Raw genomic sequence first — 24,961 nt, 5'->3', positions numbered from 1 at the left:
GAGAGGAGAATTTATTTTTTTAAACAATGATGGTGGCAGTCACCATCTTTAAGGAGACAACAACATGTCTATGGGAAGCAGGCTGCTAACTTTCTCTAAGTTACAACACAAAGGGGCAGACACAGTCTTTGTTCATGTGCTTGGACATTAGTAAAAGTCCCACACGGGCCTGTGGGGAGGACAGCGCTTCAAGAACTAAAAGCAGACATTCATTTGAATGGTAACACTAAAAGTGATTGTTACTCTAATTAAGGCCTTTCTGTAAGCCCTCACAATAATGTCATATTTTGCAAAACTGGCAACTTCAAGGAAGCATAAGGTGCTTATTTCCTAAAAAACACAAAATAAAATAAAGACTTTCAAAAGACGGACTCCACAGACACTTCAAGTAAAACATCGAACCAGCAGAAATAGCATAAGCGTAGAGCATCCTGGCTCAGTCCAGAGGAAGTCCTTTCTAGATTTTCTGCCACTGCCAGCTGGTCTCCACATCAGTTCTTAAATAATCAGTATAAAGGGTACAGGATGAGCCTGGTGAGGAGAATATTTGGGTCGATCACATTCTTACTTGTGACTTTTTAAAAACTGGAAACCACAGAAACATCTCTTAAATAGGTCACATTCCTTTCTGCTTGCTTCATGTATTAAAGCCTTACCAACCAGCGTCTGCGGTCAGTGATGCTCCTATTCTGACAAAATACTTACAAACTAAGTAAAAGCAAAGTGCAATGGCCAAGGCTATTACCATTGTCATTTTTTTTTTCCCACAGAGATTTTTTTTTTTTGGATCTCCTATTGGGATCTGGAATTGTACAATATGCAAAAATTTTACTTTTTAAGTGTCAGAGAAAATTATACTTTGGCTAAGATGTCTTGCGTTCCGGAAATCTGAGGAATATATTCTTGGATTCAGACCCTGAACAATCCATCAGGTTCCTGCCCACAGCAAATCTGTCCAGTCAAGTCTCAAAATAGGAGTTTTAAAATGGCTCTATCAACATAGCTGTTACTATAGCCACAGAGACTTGGAGTTAAGATTGCTGAATCTGATGAATAACAATGGACGAGTAATACAGTGTGATCATACCACAAAAGCTGCAAGACTCCTTGGGGGTGAATCCCAATCAAAGCAGCTATTAACGTAGTATGCAGCGTTTACCAGCACCATGACGCAACGCTTCGTTCTGACGAAGTTTCTCAGAAGCAGCTGTAAGGAAAATGAAAACAGTGTTAGAATTTATAAGCCTGAAAACAATCAAATCTACTGTATGATTCTTCAAGGTGGTGGTGACTTAGAAAGGACCCAGAAAGGCAATACGGTTACAAAAACTCACCAAGTGATTTGGCTTCCTAGGAAAAGGAAAGGAAGCATTCGGGGAAAGACTGGAAAGAACTAGGTGGGATGAACAATTTTTTTTAGCTCAATGTATATTTTAAAATAATGTTTTCATGTAAGCTTGTATGTTTGTTCATAAGAAAAACATCTGCTTACAAAACGTGGATCCCTATTAATTTTGAACTCCCTTCTTTTTAAGATGAGTTAAATGTTTTAATTTCAAGATGCTTCAAAGTGAACTGCATACCTTGGAATGTTTTGATTTATAGTCCTGCAGAGAGCCTGTCTAAAGTAGCTTATTACAGAAGCACTATGATTTCAAGTACTTTTCCACTTAGTAGGACTGCTCCTCTCTCATAATCATCCCTTAATACACATTAAATCCACTCTCTGTTTTCTCATTATTTTCCTATGATTCAAGAGTTAGGAGACTTTGATAGTAACCAAGTATGTTGTGAAATCTCTTATTAGAAACAGTATTTATTAAACTGATGCAATTTCAATTGAAATCGAAAAACTATAGCAGGACTTCAACAGTAAAAAGGATGTCCACGAACTAGATAATGGTTTAAAAAGTCACACACAGAAATGGATAACTAAAGCAATCATATGTCTACAGGTCAATATGTTACCATTCTAAGTATATTTCAGTATTAATCTGGTATTTTAAAGAAACATGTAAAACTGACTGAGTTCAGATGACAAAGTACATGTGTAAAATATATGCATGCATGTGCAAGGCAGTTATAACACATTTTAAAGCTAGAATTTTGTTCAGCCAGAGAGTCTCCCTGCATATTCCCCTTCTTGATTCCTAGCACTTTTTTTTAAAGAACAAATTTTATTATTCTTATCTATAATTACAGAGAAATATAATATGGTTTTCTACTTAGATAAGTATTTCATTTGTAATGCACATTGTTTAAATGCCAAAACGTCTCATTTTGTGGTGAGTTTATTATATTAAAATAAAAATATTTTAAGGTTTCTCATGGCATAGAAAATTATCAAATATGTTATAGTAAAAGTAAGCTCAGTGATTTTATAGCCATAATAAACACATTGTATTTTAGCTTTGTAAACTGTATTAAACATTTGAAAAGGGTAGGTAGCCCTTTTAACTTGATATTAAAGTAAATTTTAACTTATTATTGATAAATGCCAAGCTTTAATGCAGACTCAGAAAAGGAAGATCAGAATTCCTGTTTTTTGTTTATTTGTTTGTTTTAGTAGAAAATGTCAGGAAACTTCACTTCTTACTGATTGTTGTTAAAATCTAATTAAAAGATCCCCCCCTCACTGGATTAGAGGGGAGCGCGTCATCCCTCTGCACACCTGCATCATACCTGTGGGTGGTCTGTGCACACATTTGATGGGTTTGGCAGTCTCACTCACACACTCCATGACAGTCTAATTGTAGTTTACATTCCAAATGACCATTCCCTGGCTAGTGCATAACCACATGTCCATCGGATGCTGGGCTTACAGCATCCCTTCTCCCTTCTTACCACCCCCATTTAATTTGTTATTTTGGTTTTGTCTTTGCTTGATCTTTTTAAGAAAGGGAGAGAGGAAAAGAAGGAGAAAAAAGAGCCATTTTCAATATGTAGGTGATCAAAATTTGCAAGGACGTCCCCCCTCCAGACCTCCAAGGTTTATTTGAATTTACCCCGATGTTTTACAGAGCCAATCAGTTCTTCCCAGAGGGATTAATCTTTCTTTGTTTTTTACCTGTTTGGAGAGCCTGTTCTCCTCTTCAATGTACTTCTGTTCTTTGGGGATTAATGTTCGTAAGCTGGCTTTCACCTATACATCAACATATGTGTCTGTTATGGGTTCATATATTAAAACTGTTTACAAGTTTTGCATGCAGTTCAATTTGCAATATAATTTCTAAAGTTTCAAAGTCCTGGCTGCTGTGCTCATAAAATATAAATGTATACAGTTGCATATGCATGTGCGTCCCTCTCGCAGGCAGGCAGGCAGGCAGGCGGGCGGCAGCCAAGCACACGGCGGCGGCAGCCCCACTGTAGGAGCAAGTGTGGGTGTGCCAGAAGCATATTCTCCAGGATACATCAAGGTTTAGAGAAAATGAGGAATGACAGAAATTCTCTACAAATCAGGAACAAAAGCTTTCATGAAACTGAACTCTTTAGCAGTACAAAAAAGCCAAAGTTAAGACTTACGGCATTAAAAATCACATCTATTTCAAGACAGATGACCCCCTTTGTGGGCCCTGTCAGCTGCTTGTTTTTCAAGACGTAGGCTTTCTGTTCACCATTTTGAATCTGCGGGAAAAGGACATGACAGCCGTCTGTCTTGCGGTCTCCACTGAATACACTCCCCCAGTGACCTTTGACCCCCAGCTGCTGAAACTGACAGAGAACCCAAAACAACTGTGGCAATTCTGACAAGTACCTGTTCATTACCAGGATCAAGTCTGTCAAGAAAAATTAACTATCATGGGATTCAACATGGCCGTGCATTGAGTATGTTAAAATTTTTAGTGTTCTTATTACAGAGCCGGGTTGAGAAATGACAGACATAGAGCTGAGTTTTTTTTTTTCTTTCTTTCTTTCTTTTTTTTTTTTTTACCTTGAGCAAAAGCAACACAGAACAGTGTGCCAGGTGAATAAAACTTACAGATAGCAATGGTATAGCAACTCTGCCCAGAAAGTCGGCGCTCCGGTCACGGTCTTCATCATAAACTGTCACTTCCAAGACTGAATGGATGTCTTTAATGTTGCTGTGTAATAAACATACCCAAGGAAAAAAGACTCCATCAGTATGGAGCAAAGTTAGACTGGTTCTGAAATCTTACATAGTACTATGTATGTATGCTGGTTTTCTGTATTTTTATTTTTATTTTTATTTTTACATGTATTATTTTCAGGCAGACATACACGTATGGGGTAGAGAGGAAGCTGACAATTTCTCATAATATATCTAAAATGACAACAGCAAGGGTCATATCATATGGAACTTTGAAGACTACTATGACTTTCAGTTATATTTTTTAATGACATATCATTTTTCTTTTTGCATATGCAAAGAATAAATTACTGGAAAAATCACTAAGTACTGCTGGTAGTCTTTAGGTTTCTCTGCCTCTTCTCGTTATAACAATAAGTCATACAATCACATAACTCCTACGTAAAACATCACAGGTTTGCTGTGCATAGGAGTCACAATAGATTTTTGAACTCGTGCTCTTTTCACTACGACATGTCTCTTTCTTAAAGTCTTACTAATGCACTTACTATTTCTGTCAGGTTTGTAGCAAACAGAGAAAACAGAGTAGAAAAAATATAGCATTTATAAGTATAGTACTATCCTTGGATTTAGAAAAAATGTTATATTCCAGTTAGTTCCAAAGACAATACATGATAATAAAAGACTGACTGTGTGAGTTTTTCATATTTTTATTTTGAGAAAAATAAGTCTCAATTGTTGACAGCACTTATTTTTTGATCAAATTGTTTACCAAGAAAATATGAATTAAGAGAAAACAAAAAAGAATATATTCATTACTGACACAACATAACTGCACGTGAAAAGAGGCTTTACCAGGGTACAATCAATTAATCGCTTTGATAATAATCAAACCTATTCATTCAATTATGCATTCTAGAGAAAACACTCTCCATGGCCCTCTTAGGAGTGCAAGCCTCCTGACTAGGCTTTCATCTCTTATAAAAATGTGGAATTCCTTAAAAATAAATTGGTCAGATAATTAAAGCTGATTAGTTACTGGCTCTTAAGCAGAGGCATTATAAGGAATTAATGAGGAATTTAGCAGTTTTTTATGTACAAGAAATAAAACCATGTTAGAAAACTGTTAAGTACTTCTGTTTTGAGAGTTTTCCTTTGTGGAGTCCATTCTCTACAGCCCAGTTTTTAAAAGGGGACTTGTAGGCTACTAGAGTGTGGCATGCACAGCTTTTACAGTGCACAGTGGAAAAGATTTACAAACTTTTTAAAACAAAAGGAAAATTAACTCAAAGGTTGTTTTGAGACCTAGGACAATGCTTAATGTCCTTATTGTGGTAAAATGAAACAAGCCAAAATCAGCATCTGCCAAACTCGACTGGACTGTTTGCTGATTTCAGTGACGGAACAAACAGCGCTTTGTCCTTCTGGGTGTCTGTGTGATTGGGAAGAATTTCAATAGAAAGTACAAAAGGAAGAAGCAGGATGCAGATTCAGTGACAGGGAGCAAACCCTTCATCAGGCCAGATAAAAAAGCACAGTGAAAAAAAGTCCAGTGAATACACAGAAAAAGAACATACCCCTTTCCCAAGTTTTAGTCCTGAGAAGGTAGGGGGGGTTGGAAATCCAAAGTTAGCAAAGGCAGAGCAGATGCATTGCACTGTGAACCGGAGTACACAAGTGCACACACACACACACACACACACACACACACACACACACACACAGTCCCAGGGTGAACTATATTTTCACACCAGATCCAAAATAAGCACAAAGTGATTGTTCTACTTACAATGTGAACACTTTGTTCCATTCAGGATTAAGGTTTTTGTAGACAGTGTGTGTTAGCAGCCTATCGTTGTTCAGTTCCACTACACAAAATGGATCACTTTTACCTATGGGAGATTTGGGGGAGAATGTTTTTAACATATATAGCACCTGTAGTGATGGTATCATGATCATATCCTTTGTGATCACAATCTTCCCCTAAACAATTTTATAATAAACAAGTGAAAAAGCTTACAAATTAAAAACAAATTCATCAAAACAGATGTAACTGGATATTAGCAATTGCTACAATTTGTGACAATTTAGAACTTGAGACCAAAGTATATAGCTTGACTTAGGATCTGCTGTAATTTTTAACAAAAATAATACTACAGCTGTGAGGAGAAAGTGAAGTGTACCCACCCTCTGTGTGTTCATTGGTTCTCTTATGACTGTTTGAACTATTCAATCACTTTAATCTTATAGATAGACTTTTCAATTTACCTAATCCACTAGTAACTCATCACAGGGACTTCCAAATGAGTTTATTGTGAGAAAATGGCTATACTGAGGAATAACACCACTACAATCTGACTAAAGTTGAGTTACTTTCCCCTGAGATATCTATGGGATTCACAAACAGATAAAGTAAGTTAGAGCCTATGAGTTTGAACAAGTCTGCTGTTGGGAACTTAAGATCAACAGGTGAAGTCTGCCACTAAAGAGTGGCACCTCTGCTTCTTAATGTTCACTGGAAAGAAAGGACCTGGAAGTTATCTGTCCATAGGGACTCCACTCTGTCATATGCAAATCATCCATTCCATAGTTACATTTTGGGATGTCTCAATTTCTTTGTCATATCATGTCTCATTTTATAAGAACTCACAAAGTCAGGGGCTCTGTGAGAACAGCATGAATGGTATTGGTACAGTGTATAATTTGTTTGATACCTTATACAAATGACAATGGGATCAATATTTAGACAAAGCTGGCCAGAGGTCATATCTTTTAAACTACAATATTGATTTAGACTACATAAGAGGTTAATGTGCATATTATTAACTTTAATGATAAAGAACAGTTGTTTTAAATGCATTGTGAATTGTAGCTACAGTAGTTTACACTTGTGTGAAACTTAAATATCATCTGAGATTTTCAATTACATTTTAATGGGAAGGAATTTAGTAGCTATCAGTAACAGAGGAGCTCTGTATTCCCACACAGGAGTATATTTATTTGTCATTGGATGATACTTAAATGAGCAGTACAAGCTTTAACCCACCTTTAATTTATTAGTTTTATATTGAAAAAGATTTAGTGTGCATGTGTTAATTCAGTAGTCTCACATAACCCAACATAATTGCACAATTTAAAACATTATGGTAGCTTCCTCAATTTTGGGTCTTGAGGAATCTTCTCAGCAAAGACTAGAGAGCTGGTCATTTCTAATGTCTGGTTACAAGTTGACCACATGCTTTGCCCTCCCTGTCCACTTTTAAAGATTCTGATTCCTACCTTCACTCTCAATTCCAACTCCTGCACACCACAAAAGAAAGTGTTGACAATATCTTGCTCATTAAAACACAGTGTAATTGGTTTCACTTGGGACTTTAATAACTTAATTTTCTTTCATAGAATTTTGATACCAGCATACAAAGGCAGGCACAAATAGCTTTTGGAAAATATTTATATGCAAACCTCTAGGCAAGATTTTCTCCAATAATAATGCCACATCTCAGTCACCAGCATGTTACAGACAAGGAAAAGCTTCATAATTTTGAAAAATCTTCATTGCTTTATCACAACAAATATTGTATATGCTAGAAAAATAGCAATGTACAAAACAATTAAAATGATCCCTGTGCTCATAGATTTTAGATGAAGAAGATGACTACATTCCAGTGTCTTTCAAGTGATAAATGTGATGATGGAATTTAATGATGGGAAATACGATGTGGAGTGCTTGTGTGCACAGAATCTTCAAGAGACTGAAGAACACGTCTTGTTGGGGGGGAAATGACATAGAGACAAAGTAATGAAAGAGATAACAGAGTGAGCTGTAGTTTTCCTGGAACAGACCCTGAAAAGGCCAGAGATGTGGCTGTGTCTTGTTTGCTAGCAATATCCAGGAAGCCTGGCTGACTGAGGAAATGGATTGGGAACATGTGTACTCGGTTGTAGGGGGATAAGGAAAGCAGCGGGCCTCTGAAAAAATGGGCCTCTCACCTTGCAGGACAGCACGCTTTGACCTGATCACTATCTGAAGAACAAGGTGGAGAGGGCACTGGGAACACCGGGGAGACCAGCGATAGCCAGACGAGTAATCCAGAGAGGAGAAGGTGACTGGACTCTGTGACGCTTTTGACAGTAGAAGCAGCATAATTTCACCAGTGCCAATACTGAACACTCTAATATGTCTCCCATTACCAGAAGCTGGAAAGCAGTTAACTGAACTTAGCTCAGCCACATTTTAGGTGGGATTGTGGGTAGAAAAAGCAGTCAGCAGCGAGCCTTATTTCTAGTCTCTTTATCTTTAGAATCTGGCAAAGATGAGAGAACCAAGTTTGTTTAAATAACTCCAGGCACTGAGGAGCACTGAGTGGGAGGAATAGTCTTCCCCAAGGAAGAGCACACCAACTGCATGTCCGATACCAAATGATCAGCCCTAAAGACATACAGCTGAGGGAGATTATACAGACTGAGTGGGTTGTATGTAGGAATATACACATGTAATAATAATTAATGAAAAAAGAGGCCGTGAATTTGAAAGAGAGCTGATGGGTATACCAGAGGGTTGGGAGAAAGGAAAGGGAAAAATGATGTAATTATATTATAACCTCACAGAATGAAGTAATTAAAATAGATAAAAACAAAGCTTATTGAATTATTATTCATTTTTTCCTAAAATGGTATCTTTTTGTAGTATAAGAAATTGATGCAATTCCAAGTCTTTGAACACTATTAGTTTTCACTAACTTAAAAAGGACCCCTCTGATGTGGTGATCAAGGGCAATCACAAACTACCATCAGCAGCAACAGCAACACTCCATATCAAATTCTATCAGTTCAAAATAGAGCATATGTTAGAGTTTTACTGTTAAAGAAGTAGCTGTAAGCAGAGTGCTGGCTTGATGCCTCATTGCTTGAAAACACTGGCTTTTCCATTCCTTCCTTTTTCAGGCTTGATTATTTGCCACATAGGCAAGTAGAAACACTTAGAGGTCAACCAAGTCATTAGTCATCTATTAATTATTCACTGCTTTCATCTTTTTATCATTCCATTTTGACTCTGTAACATGTTTTTCTGCTTTCAGAGAGCACCAGAGTGGGTGGCCTCTGGGATGGAGTACTGATGCTCAGTAGGCAGACAATATTCTGCAAAGTGCATGTTTTTCCTCAATACCACATGGCTAGAAGTGTGAGAAATGAAGGTAGTAGCCAATGTTGAAGTGCACTTTTACTTCTTGTAATTTTTTACTAACCAGAAATCTTAATGTATAGATTATATACTCTGTTATATTCTTTTTACTTTTGTTCTGAGCCCAAGGCAGACCTGTGGGATACCAATAGTCTCTTCTTTAACTTCTACTATTTTGGTGACAAAAATACCTATCTCTCTCCTTAGAAATGTAACAAACTGAAGAATTTGGAATTGATGGAAGACAGAAATTGTAGTCGTGCTGTGGGGTAGATGTGGTGTTGATTGCTTTAACTGCAGTGACAGCTAGAAGAGAATCCTGCTTTCCTTGAGAACATGGCAATTTCCAATGTTGACAATTTTCTAAAGAGAAATGGGAATGCCTTCTGAAGCATTCATTACTTATTGAGTGCCTCCTCTGCTCACCCCAGAATTATAAGTATGATTAAGACGTAGTCAAGCTCTCAAGGCATGCACAATTTAGTAGACATGATAGACATGTAAATACATAATTATTATGCAGGACTGCAGTACTGTAATAAAGGGAAGTGAAGGGTGCAAAGGGAGCAGGGAGAAGAAAGCACATGATTTCATAATCCTGAGACAGGAACAGGAAGAGGAAGCCGAGTTTTTCCCAGTGCAGTGGACCCTTGTGGTCTGTGATGATTGGACATCCTTGTCACAAGCTTTCTTAAAAATGAAGAACCATCACAAAAAGTGAACTTTACAACAATTTGTAATCAGGAATATCTCATTTAAATCGATTCACATATATCTTTGATAAGTCTCTGAAATAAAAACCTACAAATGAATAACGTAACTCATAAAGCAGACACTTTAAACCAGTATGCTTGGCTAGTTGTCTATAACCTAGTTAAATACCAAAAGCCATTTCTTTTCCTACAGAGTTTTAATAAGAAAAAGAATCTCCCAAGTGGATTAAAACTAGAGACTCTTTTAACCCTTATCATAAAGCTAAATTGGCAACAGACTTCAAAGCATATATTCCATCACTTCATTTTTCTTTTCATAAATCCATTTTACAATAAAAAAGAGATATCAAGATTGACTCCAGTAGGCATCTTTTCTGGGAATCTTCAACACTACACCATGAATTAACAGAGTGAGTTCAATGGCTAATTTTCACCGTGCCCTTACCCTCCAGGGTCACACCTGGACACACTGCTGAAGAACTGTGGGGACGTTTGCACCGTGCACTCTTCAGCTGCTATCTGCTTTGTGGCAAGTTGTGACTTCAGTTTGTTGAAACTAGTAGTTTGAGTATTAACGTCACTGAATGATACTGAAAGATATTCTTGCTCCCAGAGCATAGCATTAATCCTGATCCATCAGTGGTGGGCTTTGTCCAGGGTCATTTTACTGCTGACAAGAGGCATAGTTTGCTAGATGTTGTGTGTCACTAAAAATGTGAGGGTGGGGAGGACCTAGTGACCACCTCTTTGTTGTCATGTCTTTGAAAAAGCAGAAGGCTTTTAGTAGCATAGAAAGCAATTCATGCCCATGGGGAGGGAGCTTTTATTTCGAGCCTACCTTGCATTTATTAAGCACTTTGGTTTAATTTCCTCAGTTGCCACAGTTTGCAATGGCTATATTTTAATCTTTAAAAAATTATAATCAAGGTTGCCATCTGTCCTTTCTGCAAACTTGAATTTCAATCATGACATATAACAATGTCATAGCTGAGGGAATACCATAGGGTCATTAGAACAAAAAGCAATGTGTGTTGAGATTTCTTCCAATCTTTTTCTTACCAATGGAAATGGAGCTTTGGCTGTAGGCTTTCTCATCAACTGGCCTAAACATATTTTAAGCATCAGATTGGTAGAATTACATTAACTGACACTCTTTAGTAGGTCCCTACTGGGTTTTAGTCCAGAACTGAGTAATAATAATAATAGTTTCTCTTTTCTCTCTAAGTTATGAAGCAGGCATGTTTCATTGTGGTAACGAAATTGACACTCTAGAGTCATGCTGTCAACCTATTAGACCTAATATACTTTTCATTTCTACTGATAATTTTATAATGCTCTTTTTCCTATCCTCAAATAAAATAAAAGTATAGAAACTTAACTATTATAAAAGAGGAATAAATACAATTTTGTTCACAATAAAACTGTACCTGGAACTACTAAACAAATATTTATTGAATGTCTACTGTGTTCCAGCACATATGACAAGGAAGAAGATGTTCTTTGTCTTCTTAATTTAATTGTCTAAGGGGTGTGGCAAGGAGGATAAATATTGAACATAAGTAGGATGTATGATGTGCTAAAGAGTGACACAGTTAGTGAAGAAGACACAGTTCACAGACTCAATTCGGTGTTGTAGATGAGGTTTGGCTGAAGAATTGAAAGAAATGGAGCCTAGCCAAGTGAGTATATGAGAAAAGTGGTCTTGAAAGTTGAAGTGGCTAGAACAAAAGCATGGTGAACTCTGAGTCTCTGTCATGATTAATGCAAGATATCAAAGAAGTAAGGACAGCAGCCATGAAGAGCCTGCCCATCACCGATCTTCAGAGTGCACTTATGTAAATGGAGGCCATTGCAAAGCTTGATTAAATTGTGTGTTTCAAGATGCAACCTAAGTAAACATGATTTAAGACATGACACAATCTCCATCATATAAGCTTGTCTAATCCTTTGTAGGGCATTTAGCATTTTCAGCTCCAAGCTACCAAACATTAAAAGTATTGCCCCAAATTTGTTTAAAATAAAATTTCCTTAAATATAACCTGAATAATCAAGGGACAATATACCTTTTGTATCATTTGAGAATAATGGTCCTTCAGTAACATTACTTATATATTTTGGTCATAAGAATTTTTCAAAATTATTGAAGATCTCAAAAGTTTTTACTGTATGGCATAACCACTAAAATTACCATTTTAGAAATATAGAAAGAGACTATGAAGGATTATTAATTCAATGTTAGTGACAACGATAAACCTATGTGATATAAAGATGAGAGTGATTGAACATTAATATAGACTTTAGAAACTTGTATTGTGTACTTATGGGAGAAAATACGATAAAGCTAAGTGACATATTAGCATTATTATAGAAATAGTTTTGACTTCATACTTTTCTGAAAGCATGTTGGGAATTTCAAGAGATTCCTGGGCTACACTTGAGACAAAACTCAGAGCAGTGGACACCTATACTGTGCACCTCTTAACTTTTTTTTATTCTCCCTTGTAATTGAGAACTAGATGCATAAGAATATCATAGGACTTCATGTAACTAGATGTATTATTGAATCCTAAATTGAAGCATTTTGATAGACTCTAGAAGTTGGAATTTATAATCAAAGAATAGCAAGTGGAACATGACAATTGAGAGATGGGAACACAAAGAAAAGGAAGACTATGGATTTATAAAAAGAGGAAAGCCCACAGAAAATCATTCATGAATACTTACAAGCTTACATTACATGGAAATCTTCATTTTAAATTCATTTTGATAACATTATATGCATGATGTTTATTTTACAAGCATAGATTCAAATAAGTTGTTTCATCTATAATAAGCATAAAATACATTAAACTCTTTGTTTGTGCCAACCTTCTTAAATATTTCAGGACCTCTTGTACTTATGTAGACCCTCCTGCAGAAAAGCATTTCAAATTAGCTTCCTATAAGTAAATTACTTAGCTAAAGAGACCTTTATAATGAAGGAAAACCTTCATTATAGACTTAACAAATTTATCTAGTATTAGGGGGTTAAAGAAACTCAATCAAGGGAAACATGAAAACTGTCACTGGCAAGTCTCTGAATTAGAATGATGTTTTCTATTTTTCTATCTCATTTGGGATTGTTATTCACCTTATTACTACTACCTCAGAAGCTGATGGTTTTGAAAGACACCTTAAGGAACAGTCACAAATCTCATCCAGGTAACCAGGGGGTCATTCAGACTCTGCCTCAATGGTAGGGAAAATTTTTTTTCTCACTGAAATTTCTGATTCATTTTTAGAATTGTAATTTTTGGAAAATGTTTATTTATATTGAAAATGTTTTAGTATATAAAATTATATATCTTTGACTCATTTTTAATTTTCCTTCTGTAGCAATTTTAAAATCTATTTAAAGTGATAGGCAGAAAATAAAGACACAGCCTCTGTCAGCCAGTATGTGCTAAAGGTGCACAGCCTGGCCTCCTGCATGGGGTACCATGGTTGGGCGTCCATTCTACCCATCTTGCAGATTCTCTTCCTGTACTGCACTGAGGCCATGAAGCCTAGAATGATATTTCCAGGCTCGCTTGCAGCTAGGGAGGTGTGTGTGTGTGTGTGTGTGTGTGTGTGTGTGTGTGTGTGTGTGTGTGATTTATGTTGTGTGAATCAGGTGTACATGCCTATAATTTGCTACCAGAATTAGGTTAACTGTGAGCACGTCATTTTGTTGTTGAAGATGACAGGTATGAATGAGCCGTACAAACTGTTTTTATTGGTTTCTTCTTAAGTTGCTGGTGTGGTAGGAGAAACCACTTTTCACTCTTCCATGGACATTAATGCTAATCTCTGCAGAATGGAAACAGAATCCATGTTCTTAGATCCCTTATGCCCACAAAGATTCTATAACTCTCTTAATGTTCTAAATTAAATTACTTTCTGATTAAATTTTGCTTATATTATAAATTCCTATTTTATTTTTATGGGTTTCCTGTGTGTGTGAATGTGTTTACCTCAGTGTCTGTAAGTGTTTCTTGTGCTTTTTCTTTTTTTTTCTGTTTGTTTGCTTTGTTCTATTCAGGTTTGCTTGTTTTTATCTATATTATTCCTATTCCTATTATTATTGTTATTATTATTATCATCGTCATTATTATAGATGCCAGTTTGTTTTCTAATGAGAGAGAGAAAGAAAGGGAGAAGTAGGGGGAACCATTATCAGAATATACTGTATGAAAAAATATGTTTTAAATAAAAAAATTAATTTGCTAGAAGGAAGAAGGCTCTTTGGACATGAATCTTGGCCACTACTTTTTTTTTTTTTTTTTTTTTTTGCCAGTTCCTTATCTATACCTTCCCTGGGATAGAGCTTTGAACCATAAAGCAATGACACACAGCTCTTTAGTGTCTCCCATCTGCAGAGTAGTGATCAAATTGTTTTAAAATAAGGACCCAGATCTGTGTGGCTGTTCTTGTGTGTGTGTGTGTGTGTGTGTGTGTGTGTGTGTGTGTGTGTGTGTGTGTTAACGTGTGTGCTTGTGTGCCTGTGTGTGTGCATGTGTGCACGTGTGTGAATTAGCTAATCTTTCAGTCTTTCTACTCTTCAGTTTTCTAAATTATAAAAATTGGGATAACAATAGTTTTTAATCATGTTGTTATGAGATTAATTCTGATAATCCTTGTGTAAAATCAAAGTTATATCTTACATGACAGAGGCTCAAAAATGTTAGTTATTATTATTGTTATTAGTATCATCATCCTGAATCTATTTTCAATTGACATCATTATAAATACCAAGATTAAAATATATTTCAGTTGAAAATGCATTATAACCAGCCTATCAATGTTCTTGGTGAATAGCTTTGACAGGAAAACATAATTCTCAACATTTGACTTTCATTCATGATAACAAGGCTAATGTATGTATAATTCACTTTCATAATGCTTAAACTCATCTCTAAACCTAAAGGATTTTCTGTGTTTTTTACCATTAGAGCAAAACATCCCTATTTTTAAACCATGTAAGGCCTTAAATTTATATTTTGATATTTATTTTATTGAATAAACTATTACTTCAGTCTGTAAACACACACACACACACACACACACATATATATATATATATACACACAGAAAGAGACATATAAAATGTTTATGATATTTTTGCAGCCATATTTTAGTCTTATATAAATGAATCAACTTACCCTCTTGTTTGATAAGCAAGCAGTCAATTATATTGTCAAAGCTGTTAGTAAATAAACAGTGTAGACCAAAGACAGAGCCATGGATCCCTTATTAGGTATCTGCATTGACAACAATCTTTAAATCACTCTTGGGCTTGACTGCTCAGTGATTTAGGATTCTAACTATAGGATTATACAGCCCAAATATTTCTATAGTAAAGGGTTTTCTCTTTCCCCCCTTAGAAACCTACATAAAATCAGATCTTCTCAGCAGCATTTCTTAGATCCATTGTTCTAAGAAGTGACCGTCTTATTTATATAACTACATCTTACTCTAACAAAATATAAAAGATAGTTTAATTTAAAATGATTGCAGCACCTTAAACCCCTTCAGCACAGAGGGAACCAACCCTAAGGCTGGTTTTACAAGCCACGCCAGCAGTTTTCCATTTCTTTACCCAAAGGATCATTTTGTAATCTTGGATCCACAGAACCTGATTAATTATTTTATAGTATTTCTCTGTCCCTCATTTCCTACTGATAGGGGGGCAACCACTTTCTCAGCCCATAGTCGTTCACCTCTAGAGCATATCAAACCCAATTATTAGTCTCTTTGTCATCCTACCTATTCTTCCAGAGCAGAATCTCCTAACCATGTGACCTGCATATGAATCACACACGATTTCTGTAATTCCATTTGAAACACTGGTTCAGACTCAAACTACACCAGCATTTGTACTAAATTATGACTTTCATTTATGTTTTAACATATATTGATAAGAATGGCTTGCTTTTAAAAAAGAATACCTTTCCATTTCTGCAATTACAGCATGATTTTTTTAAATGTAACACTAGAGGAAGGAAGTTTTATGTCTAGGTTACACATTGACACAAGGAAGGACAAGCTGCTGCTGGTTTGTGGTACTCTTTGCTGCTTAATCTTGGGTGCAGCAAAGATTAGAAGAGCATCAATGCATTTATCACATGTGAGTTTGTATGTAAGAATATTTTCTAAACCAGGCATATTATCATGACAAAAATGCCAAGCTTTGATGCTTTATGAATTGGATAAAATGTTTTATCAAAGTATACTGCTAAAAATGATCTTCTGCAGTCTAACTTATATCATGGGAATAAAGCATGGAAATAAAAGTTTAATTTTTGTTAATATTTATTTTTTGTTTACATTGGGAATACCTTCAGTATCTTCTTTAGCTGTAAATTATTTTACTCTCTTCTTTTATCTGGTCCATTCAATGGAATGATGTACATATTAAAGGCTGTATACTTTCTATTCTACCATTGTAGATTTTAACCAATGATCATAAAATGTAAGTCCATGCTTGCTGGACACTCTCAGTATTATTACATACGATAACAGCAACTTTAGGTACATGCTACTACAGTCTAAACTGCTACCATCCCACAGGAGAAACATCGCCACACCCTTCTACACGACAACAAGAGTGTGAAAGACATTTGATGCAGTAACTACATTTTGTACGATTTGCTAAAAAAAAACCCACAAGTGATTTTGTAAAGACAGTATATTATTTAAGGATAGTCTAGAATAAATATATGCATGATACTATTTCTCCAACTTTCTATGATACTTTGCAGGAACTGACTTGCTTTCTTCTCTATAGCTGCCTTTTCACTTTCTTTTTCTGAATAGACCCATAATGTTCAGGGAAAATATCAAGAATAATAAATCCCAATCTCTGTATAAAATATACCTTCATGACACACTCAAGCTGGAAATCACAGGAACCAATAAAAATGCAGGCAGCCTACTGATAATGAGGTCAGAAATACAAATAAATTTACTTTTAATGAAGACTGGAGGCACAGTAATCAAAGTGTTAAAATTCATTTCATGCATATCTCATTTGCTTCTTAGCTGATATTTACCACGCAATTCTGTGAGAAAGTAGAGGCCTAAGATGCTCCAGATAAATGGCTCAATTAATTGTACAGAGGTAGACCTCTTTGAGCTGCGCCAGCGCTGTGAGCTCTTTATTAAAAGCACTATTCTGTAGCCCTAACCTTGTTCCTTGACTCCTCTCTGGTTTCCAATTTAAACAAGTCCCCATGCGGCCTGCTCTAAAGGGCTTTGTCTCCCTGTCATTGTTAAGAGCGCAGAGGCATCCTGGAAGTGTGAAATCAGACCTCATGAGTTGAACGGTTCCCCAGGGAACGCCGGACTGCGCAGAAGGTCAAAGTCATGGGCCGGACCATCTCAAAGTGTCTGATCGCCGGTCTGTGACACGGCAAGTGGGGTGGGGGCGAGACTGAAGAGGAATGAACTTGAACACATCTTAATTAAAGCCCACAGACAGCAAAACAAAATGTTTTCTAGGCAGCCTGTCAACTGGGGCTTAAATTTAGCTCTGCTAATGAATCTGAGCAGTTCACCGTTATTTTGTAAGATAATAAGACTCTCATCACAGAAGCTGATAAAAAAAAAAGAAAAACTGTAGCATGTCTTTTTCTGCTTTTTTGTTACTTAAATATTTTCCAACAATGAAGACAGTTTTCCAAAAGGAAAACATGGAAAAGTCTATGCAAATAAAGGGGGCACTAAACATTTCTCTTTAATAACTAGTTGCTTTCTAGACTACAGGGCTGACATGCTACAAGTCTTTGTTCATAGTTTAGTCTGGGGGAAAATGTTCATTTAATGGGACAATTTCAGTGACTATTAATCATAATCCCCCTTCTCTTCTCCCCTATTGCTTCCTGAAAGAGATGGCACATTCATTTCCAAACCAGCTCACCTGGGAGAGGACCTTTTAACATAGTGGCAAGGTCTCCCAGTTCTTCCCATCACTGTTTCTGAGGGGCTGGTCTCCCTGGAGACAGTATGACCTCCTCCTCAGAGGAAAACAAGAAACAAACAAACAAACAAACTCCACAGCCCTGGGGACATGAGGAGGAGGTCCTGAGGAGCCACCTGGGAGGTTGAGGAAAGGGCTGAGGAGGATTCAAACTGGAGGAGAGTGGGAGGCGGGCTGAGGAAGAGGAGAAGTCTCTTCTTCCTTTTGGAACTTGAAAGAACTCATCTCCCAGGTTTAAATACTCTGCTGAGAAAGCCTCACTTAATACAGAAGACTTGAAATGCTTGTCACATGCAAAAATTAGGCCTACTTAAGGACAAAGAATAACCAGGAGCAAGAAAAAGACAAAACCCAAACCATTTCATTTCCTGTAAAACACACACACACACACACACACACACACACACACACACACTCCCCAGTTGGCCAGTTTTAGGGAACATGTGATTTCATGTCAGAAAGAATTCTGCCCCGAAAACAGGACCAGAGCCTCCAGCTTTTGCTCTGACAGGACAGAGAAGCAGTAACCTCTCGCCGGGTAGCTGAAGGTGAGTAAGCTGCACTTAGAAGTATTTTTCAGTTACTCAAACTTTTTCCCTTGGAAGAATCTAGTGCACCAAGTCTTCAAATCCCAGTGCCACTTTCTCAGGCTGTGAAAGGCTGTCCACAACTTGACTGAAATTTCCATCCACTCTTGTGCTGTGCTCAACGTGTGCATATGTGTGGGAGCTGTAAATTGAGGCCTTAACCACCAGAGTTAATCTCTTTTAAAAATCTGTATTAACCTTAATGATTTGAAGTGCACTGTCCAACACTGGGCTATTGAGACCGAAGAGAAAACTACCCTTGACTATCAATAGTTTATTAGGGGCTTAACTGAAGTGACCTACTGTAGTAGTAGTGTTCAGCCGAACAAGGCTAGAGGCTTTTTGTGGAAAGGGAAAGAATTGAGGGTTTCATTAAAAAGTAATTTGTGCTTTATACTCACTCATTCAAAGAGTCTCAATTGCTCTTTATTCACACAGAGTTAATACAGTATCACAATGTTTCTCAATGAATGTGTTGTAACAAAAGAAAAATTTTACATTTTGAAAGGAAAAAATTCTTTGTAACAGCAGTAAGATTGATGGCTACTTAGAAGATTACAGAATCTTTCTCTCCTGTGCTCATTTAATGTTGGAATATTAATTGAAAATTGTGCTTATGTGGCTTTATGTTGTAATGATTAAAAGCATTTTAAAAATATATAAAAGTTGGTCAAGTGTAAGTTTGTCTTGTTAGATTACTGTAGAAAAGAAGTATTCTGAAACCAAATATCTTCTAACTATAGCTTCATTTGTACCAGTCAGAAAATATTCCTGACTTAGCATAAAGAATTACTCATGATTTTAAAATTCCCTTTATCCATTTCTAGTTTCTAGATCAGTAGTTCTCAACTTGTGGATCACGACCCCTCCGACAGTCTTCTATCTCCAAAAATATTTACATTACAACCGATAACGGTGGCAAAATTATAGTTATGAAGTAGCAACAAAAAGTTTTATGGTTGGGGGTCATCATCGCAACTTAACTATGTGTCCCATAGGGTTGCAGCATTAGGAAGGTTGAGAACCACAGCTCTAGATGTGTGCTTGTTTGAAGTCAAAGACAGAACGAGCTATTCAACCCCATGTTTTCCTTAGGCAGAGCTTGGCTGTCATTAGCCATTAAGAGGGACACCAACTTTTCAAAGTTCTATGAAGAAAAGGCAAGCACACAAAGAGCTTATTTGTGCCCTAAATTGTTCATATTTTCATAAGTATTATTTCTATTTAAATTAATAATATATTTAGACATTTCTGACTTAAACACATGGTCCATAATTTTTGCCACCATCAGAAATGTCATAAAAGCCACAGAAGGTCCAAGGGTGAACAAGGTCAAAGACAAAATTATCCACTTGGCCCCTGAATAGTTCAACATCTCTCTTGTTCTGTCCTGAGCCCATTAGATTATAAGGTTAACATGGAATGAGGAATCATTAGATTTATATCCGTAAAACTGAAGGGAAAACTTGAGATTCAGTTATTCAGGATTCGCCAAATTAATGTTCACTTTATCAAATAAAATTATATCACACTGAATCTCCAGCAGAAAGACCATTGTTATTCACATTGATTTACATAGACCCATTAGGAAAGAAATATCTCTATTTTTTCCAACTTTGAAAGAACATGTCCTTTAACTTCCATAGTGGCAGACAGGCCAAGTAGGGTAACCTAGTTTGCATATTCATGAAGTTTTAAAATCAATGACAGCTTCTTTCCAAGAGGAGACAAACTTACACAATTGCATTCAGCTTGAATAATGGCAGGTAGCTAAGCGTTTGAAATAATAGTTATGTGATTTTTTTCCATAAGAAATTATTGTGCACAGATTATTTCACTGATAACTATACAAGAAACCAAGTTCTTAAGAAAGAAAATGTGCAAACTCACCATTCACCATTTTTTTTACTACCAAATGCTAAGATAGCTCACACTCAAAGATTATAGCTTTATTATACCCATTATTCTCAGGTATCTATCTCTCTCTCTATATATATATATATATCTTAAAGTGTTATTGTCTTCAGTTTACAAATGAGTTGACAATTATCTTTTCAAAGAAACTATAAATCCCTAACATTTTATATCTGTCACATATTATACTCAAGTGATAATATATAAATATGAAAATTTTAAATATTGCCATTTTGGAGCATATATCTGCTATTTAATTTTGAAGGGGATTATCTTTTAATCTATTTTCAATTCTGCTGGATGAATTAAAGAAGAATACAGTGATCTGTAGACCACTGAACTGTAAGAAAAGGATAGTATTTTATTCAAATAAGTCTGTAACTTTATCAGGGCCATCTTGCTTAACATTTAGAATGATATGCTTATTTCCACAAATAATAAGGCAATGTTTCCTAGCACGGTGAGATTTCCATGGAACTGGCAAGTCAGTACAGTCTTGCCATCCAATTTTAGATAGATAATTCAATGGGTGGTATGAACCTCCCTCAAATCCTTATGGAATTAAATGACAAATGAATGGTCACAGTTCTGAACAAAATAATTAACTCTGCATCTTGATGATATAAACACCATCATCTCATTTGTTAATATATTGAATAAACAATGATACTAAACTAGGGAAGACACATGACTCATTTTGCTGTTTTCATACTCCTATGTTCTGGGTGAAAAGTAACATATATATATATATATATATATATATATATATATATATATATATATGCCTAGTTTAGATACATAATTACTTTTATAGTATACTGAAGAACTTGTGTAACTAGGGAATTACAGTAGCAACCGCAATATGAAGCATTCACATGATGGAATATTGCATTGCTGAACTTCTCAGTGAGTGAGATAACATATTCCATGAGTGTTTGACTTACAGTATTAATGCTGGGAGCAAAGCAGGTGATGACTGACAGAAAATGGCTCTCTGTTGCTTCAGTATTCCACAATGAAAATGCCTGGACACTTCACTCCTACTACACTGATTAAACTTTGGGAGGGCAATAATTCAGAAGTTATTTTTATTTTTATAATTTATTTTTAGTGTATCACACCGTTTAAAATATAGAACTGTGTAGGCATCTGGGATTATCAAATGTTATGTGAGATCAACTCTGCATCTTTCCATTTCCACCCATGACTTCAATGATCCACTGAGATAAAATGCAGGGCTGGGTTATTCCATTGTGCAGACTTGGCGCGCCTTTGGTATATAGAGTAGGGGAATTGCATCAGCGCCTACCTGTGACGTCAGCAGCCATCAAACCTTCAGCTCTGATGACTTTCACCTGGAGAAATCCCACATCTTTTAGGTTGTTAAATATCCTCAGTGGGCTCTGGAAAACCCAAACATGGACATTAGGAAAAGAAATCTAAAGAAGCCTCAAAAATATGCTTATAAAATACTAAATTTTCTCAGGATGTTTTCTTAGGGGTCAAAGGGTCATTTGCGCTTTTTCAATACAAATTATACTTCCTATGTCAGGAAAGCATACAAATGCATGTGTACATGAGCACATCCATGCATGTGTGCGCATGCACACACACAATTGTATAATTAGTGATAAATTATTTTCTGAAATAAAAATACCACAGTTACTACCTACAAGTAACACTCAGTAGATGGTGAGCAATAAGCCCCAAAGCAGATGTCTCCATAGCTTCTCTCAATGTCTTCTATTAAAGGACCTCACAAATCTTCATTTGTAAATATGATAGTTTGAAGATGATAATGAACAATATTAACTCATATAAGTGCTTGCATAGCACTCCTCAGACAGGGAGTTATCAAGAAGTTAATACTAACAAATTATTTTCCTGCCATTTCATTCTTAGTGCTTAGATAAGGGGGAAATTTTCTAAAGACTTTGCTAATTTTCTAAGGGGGAAATTTTCTAAAGACTTTGCTAATTCAAAGACATACATAGTTTTATAAAAATTTTGAGAGACAATTTTTAAAAGCAAATCAAATCAGTAAATCAAATCAAATCAAAGGTGGTGAGAATATTTTCTTCAGTTTATATTTGTATTTTCTATAATGTATAGAACCATTGAGTTTTTGATAGAAGAGCCTGATGATAAAAAGCAAAAACTGATCGTGATGTCTTACTAAGCAGAGTACTTGAAGTAGGTAAGGAGGAAAGCCAACACAATGAATCTAATGAGTGGGTAAATAAAACTCCAGAGCATTGATATGCATTTTGTTTACATTTCATATTTTTTTCTTATGGTAATGTCAGTGCTTCTAATGAGTAAATCAAAGACAATTTCTCACCACCTTTAAAATGTTTCATGACAAGATAGTTTAATATGCTTCTGCATAAAAAAGTTATCTATCAGAAATTGCTAGAATACAAGCAACCCCATCAGTGTATTACTAGTGTGAGGGTACACACAAAGCAAAGCTTCTGCAGTACAAACTTTATCAGTCCTGATGGCCTGTCATTATTTACACTGACGCTCTAACCTTGGTACAGTGAGGGGAAGAAAGACAGGCAAATGTGTAATCTCATAGCATGACTTTGTAAAAACAGTGCTCGGTATGGAAGGCCACCTCTTAATCTCTAATCATAAATAACTATTTTTCACCAAAAATTTATTTTAAGGCTCATTTGACTAGATTTAGTAAAAATGCACCTGTCTCTTTTTTTAAATTCTTACCAAACAAAGGTTTATCATTAGCAGCAGTGATAGGGTTCTGAGGCTTCCAGGTACGCTGTGTCTTACATCACGGATAAAGTTGGGGAAGGGACTTATCTCAGAGCTCACTTGATACATTAAACCAGCTAGGAATTCTTCCTTAATGATGGGGAATAGTTTCATCACAAGGGTTAGCACTTTAATTTTTCAGGAGCAATTTAAACCAAGTTTCCTTGTGACTAAAACAAATATCATCAGTCAGAACATTTTGCTCTGGGAAGCTGAGGGAACGGCCACAGCCACACCATCTTTGGGACTTCCATTCTGGGGCTCTGCTTTGCATTTAGAGGGGTGATTATAGTTTGAAGGTTTCATTCTCCAATCATCTGACACTTGACAATTTATTGCAAATTTCTACTGTATAGGCCAGTGGCATATAGATTATAATAAGAACTCAAAGAAAAAGCAAATAAATACCAGTTTAAAACTGTAATTTTTTGAAACGTTTTATCAAGGGGTGTTCCCATGTTGTTATTTATGGTTATTTTAGAAGGCCTCAATATCTGGATGGCTTTTGAAGCCAGAAATTTCCATAGCAGAGGAATCCATGATCTGCTGTGAATCCTAAGCCCTCAATAGATGGGAAGAGATTGAAATGCTCTGGAGAGGAGTCCTCTTTATTTTTTTAATGAAAGGCTGTATAATATATTTTCTCTATGGCCGCAGCAGCTGTCAGAGAGAGCATCGCGGTTCAGCTCTATTACGGGAGAGGCAATACCCCATCCTATGGTACAGAGATGCTCTGAGGGGCCAGAGCTGATTGACAGCTTGTCACCGTGACGTCTTATTCCATCTCTGTTATGGAGAAAATTAATGTCACACCACCAGCCTTATGACTTGCTGTCATCGTAGAACCGCTCACCTTTTATCAATGCTCTAAATAACATTTCAAGCCCATCGTCTCACGGTGGACAATCCGGTCAAGGGACATTAAATCAGATGACTGTGAAATGTCATAATAAAAATGGAATGCTAACAACTTCTTCTCTAAACCAGCTCCTCTGGTTTTTAAACTGTGACAAGGAGGAGCAGGGGTTCAGCAAACCCGTTCTGAAAAGGTCAAACAGCAGCTCTTGGACTCCTACCCATTACTACCCGACCCTACTGACCTTCCCTCTTCCCCCTCCAAAGAAGAAAAGAACGGGAAAATGGAATTAGCCACCTTCTCAGAATGTGGTGATCAAATAGTAGCTCACTCAGGAATGTCTGGTTAATTTGTGGGGTTTCAGTGCTGAGCAGTGACAAGATTCTCTAGGGCTGTTTCATATCAGAGTAGGGCAATTCATTCCTTTCCCTACCCTGACTAGCACCAAATACAAACCAAATCAAATTCTCAAGTTTAACCTTCACTTTACACACACACACACACACACACACACACACACACACACACACACACACACACCATGTGCATTTTTAAAGAAAAAAAACACAGAAATAATTTGCTGAACAGTGATCCCCTTTACCTGTTTCATCAAAACAGGGTATATATTAGACATCATGCAAAATTCATTCATTTCATAATACACAAAGTATAAAATACATTAAAGCCACCAAGAGGTTGCTCTTTGTCTTTGTACTGTTGTGAGCTAACACTAATATAGCACATTCAATGTTCCGCATTACCACTTGTTAGCAAGTGTGTCTCGAGAGGGAGAGGGAGACCAGTGCCTGAAATTTGAGGTTACAAAAAAAGCATATTTAAACATAATTCACCTTTTAATGCATTGGGCAGAATATAACCTGAGAATTAGC

At 36.3% G+C, this 24,961-nt stretch overlaps 1 protein-coding gene across 13 annotated transcripts in view; it reads right to left on the bottom strand.

The window, feature by feature from the left end:
- Nucleotides 1–24,961, bottom strand: part of Mctp1 (multiple C2 and transmembrane domain containing 1) — a 589,465-nt gene that overhangs the window by 161,174 nt on the left and 403,330 nt on the right. For all 13 annotated transcript variants that reach the window (XM_042261777.2, XM_042261779.2, XM_042261778.2 and 10 more), the window contains 6 exons: nt 21,750–21,843; nt 5,838–5,940; nt 3,980–4,082; nt 3,523–3,624; nt 3,068–3,142; nt 1,088–1,207 (listed from right to left, as the gene is read on the bottom strand). In XM_042261777.2, coding sequence (XP_042117711.1) covers nt 1,088–1,207; nt 3,068–3,142; nt 3,523–3,624; nt 3,980–4,082; nt 5,838–5,940; nt 21,750–21,843 — 597 coding nt within the window. The remainder of the gene's footprint in view (nt 1–1,087; nt 1,208–3,067; nt 3,143–3,522; nt 3,625–3,979; nt 4,083–5,837; nt 5,941–21,749; nt 21,844–24,961) is intronic.

Source organism: Peromyscus maniculatus, chromosome 15 (genome assembly GCF_049852395.1).
Source record: "Peromyscus maniculatus bairdii isolate BWxNUB_F1_BW_parent chromosome 15, HU_Pman_BW_mat_3.1, whole genome shotgun sequence".
NCBI lineage: Eukaryota > Metazoa > Chordata > Mammalia > Rodentia > Cricetidae > Peromyscus > Peromyscus maniculatus.
This window is presented reverse-complemented; position numbering and strand designations above follow the sequence as displayed.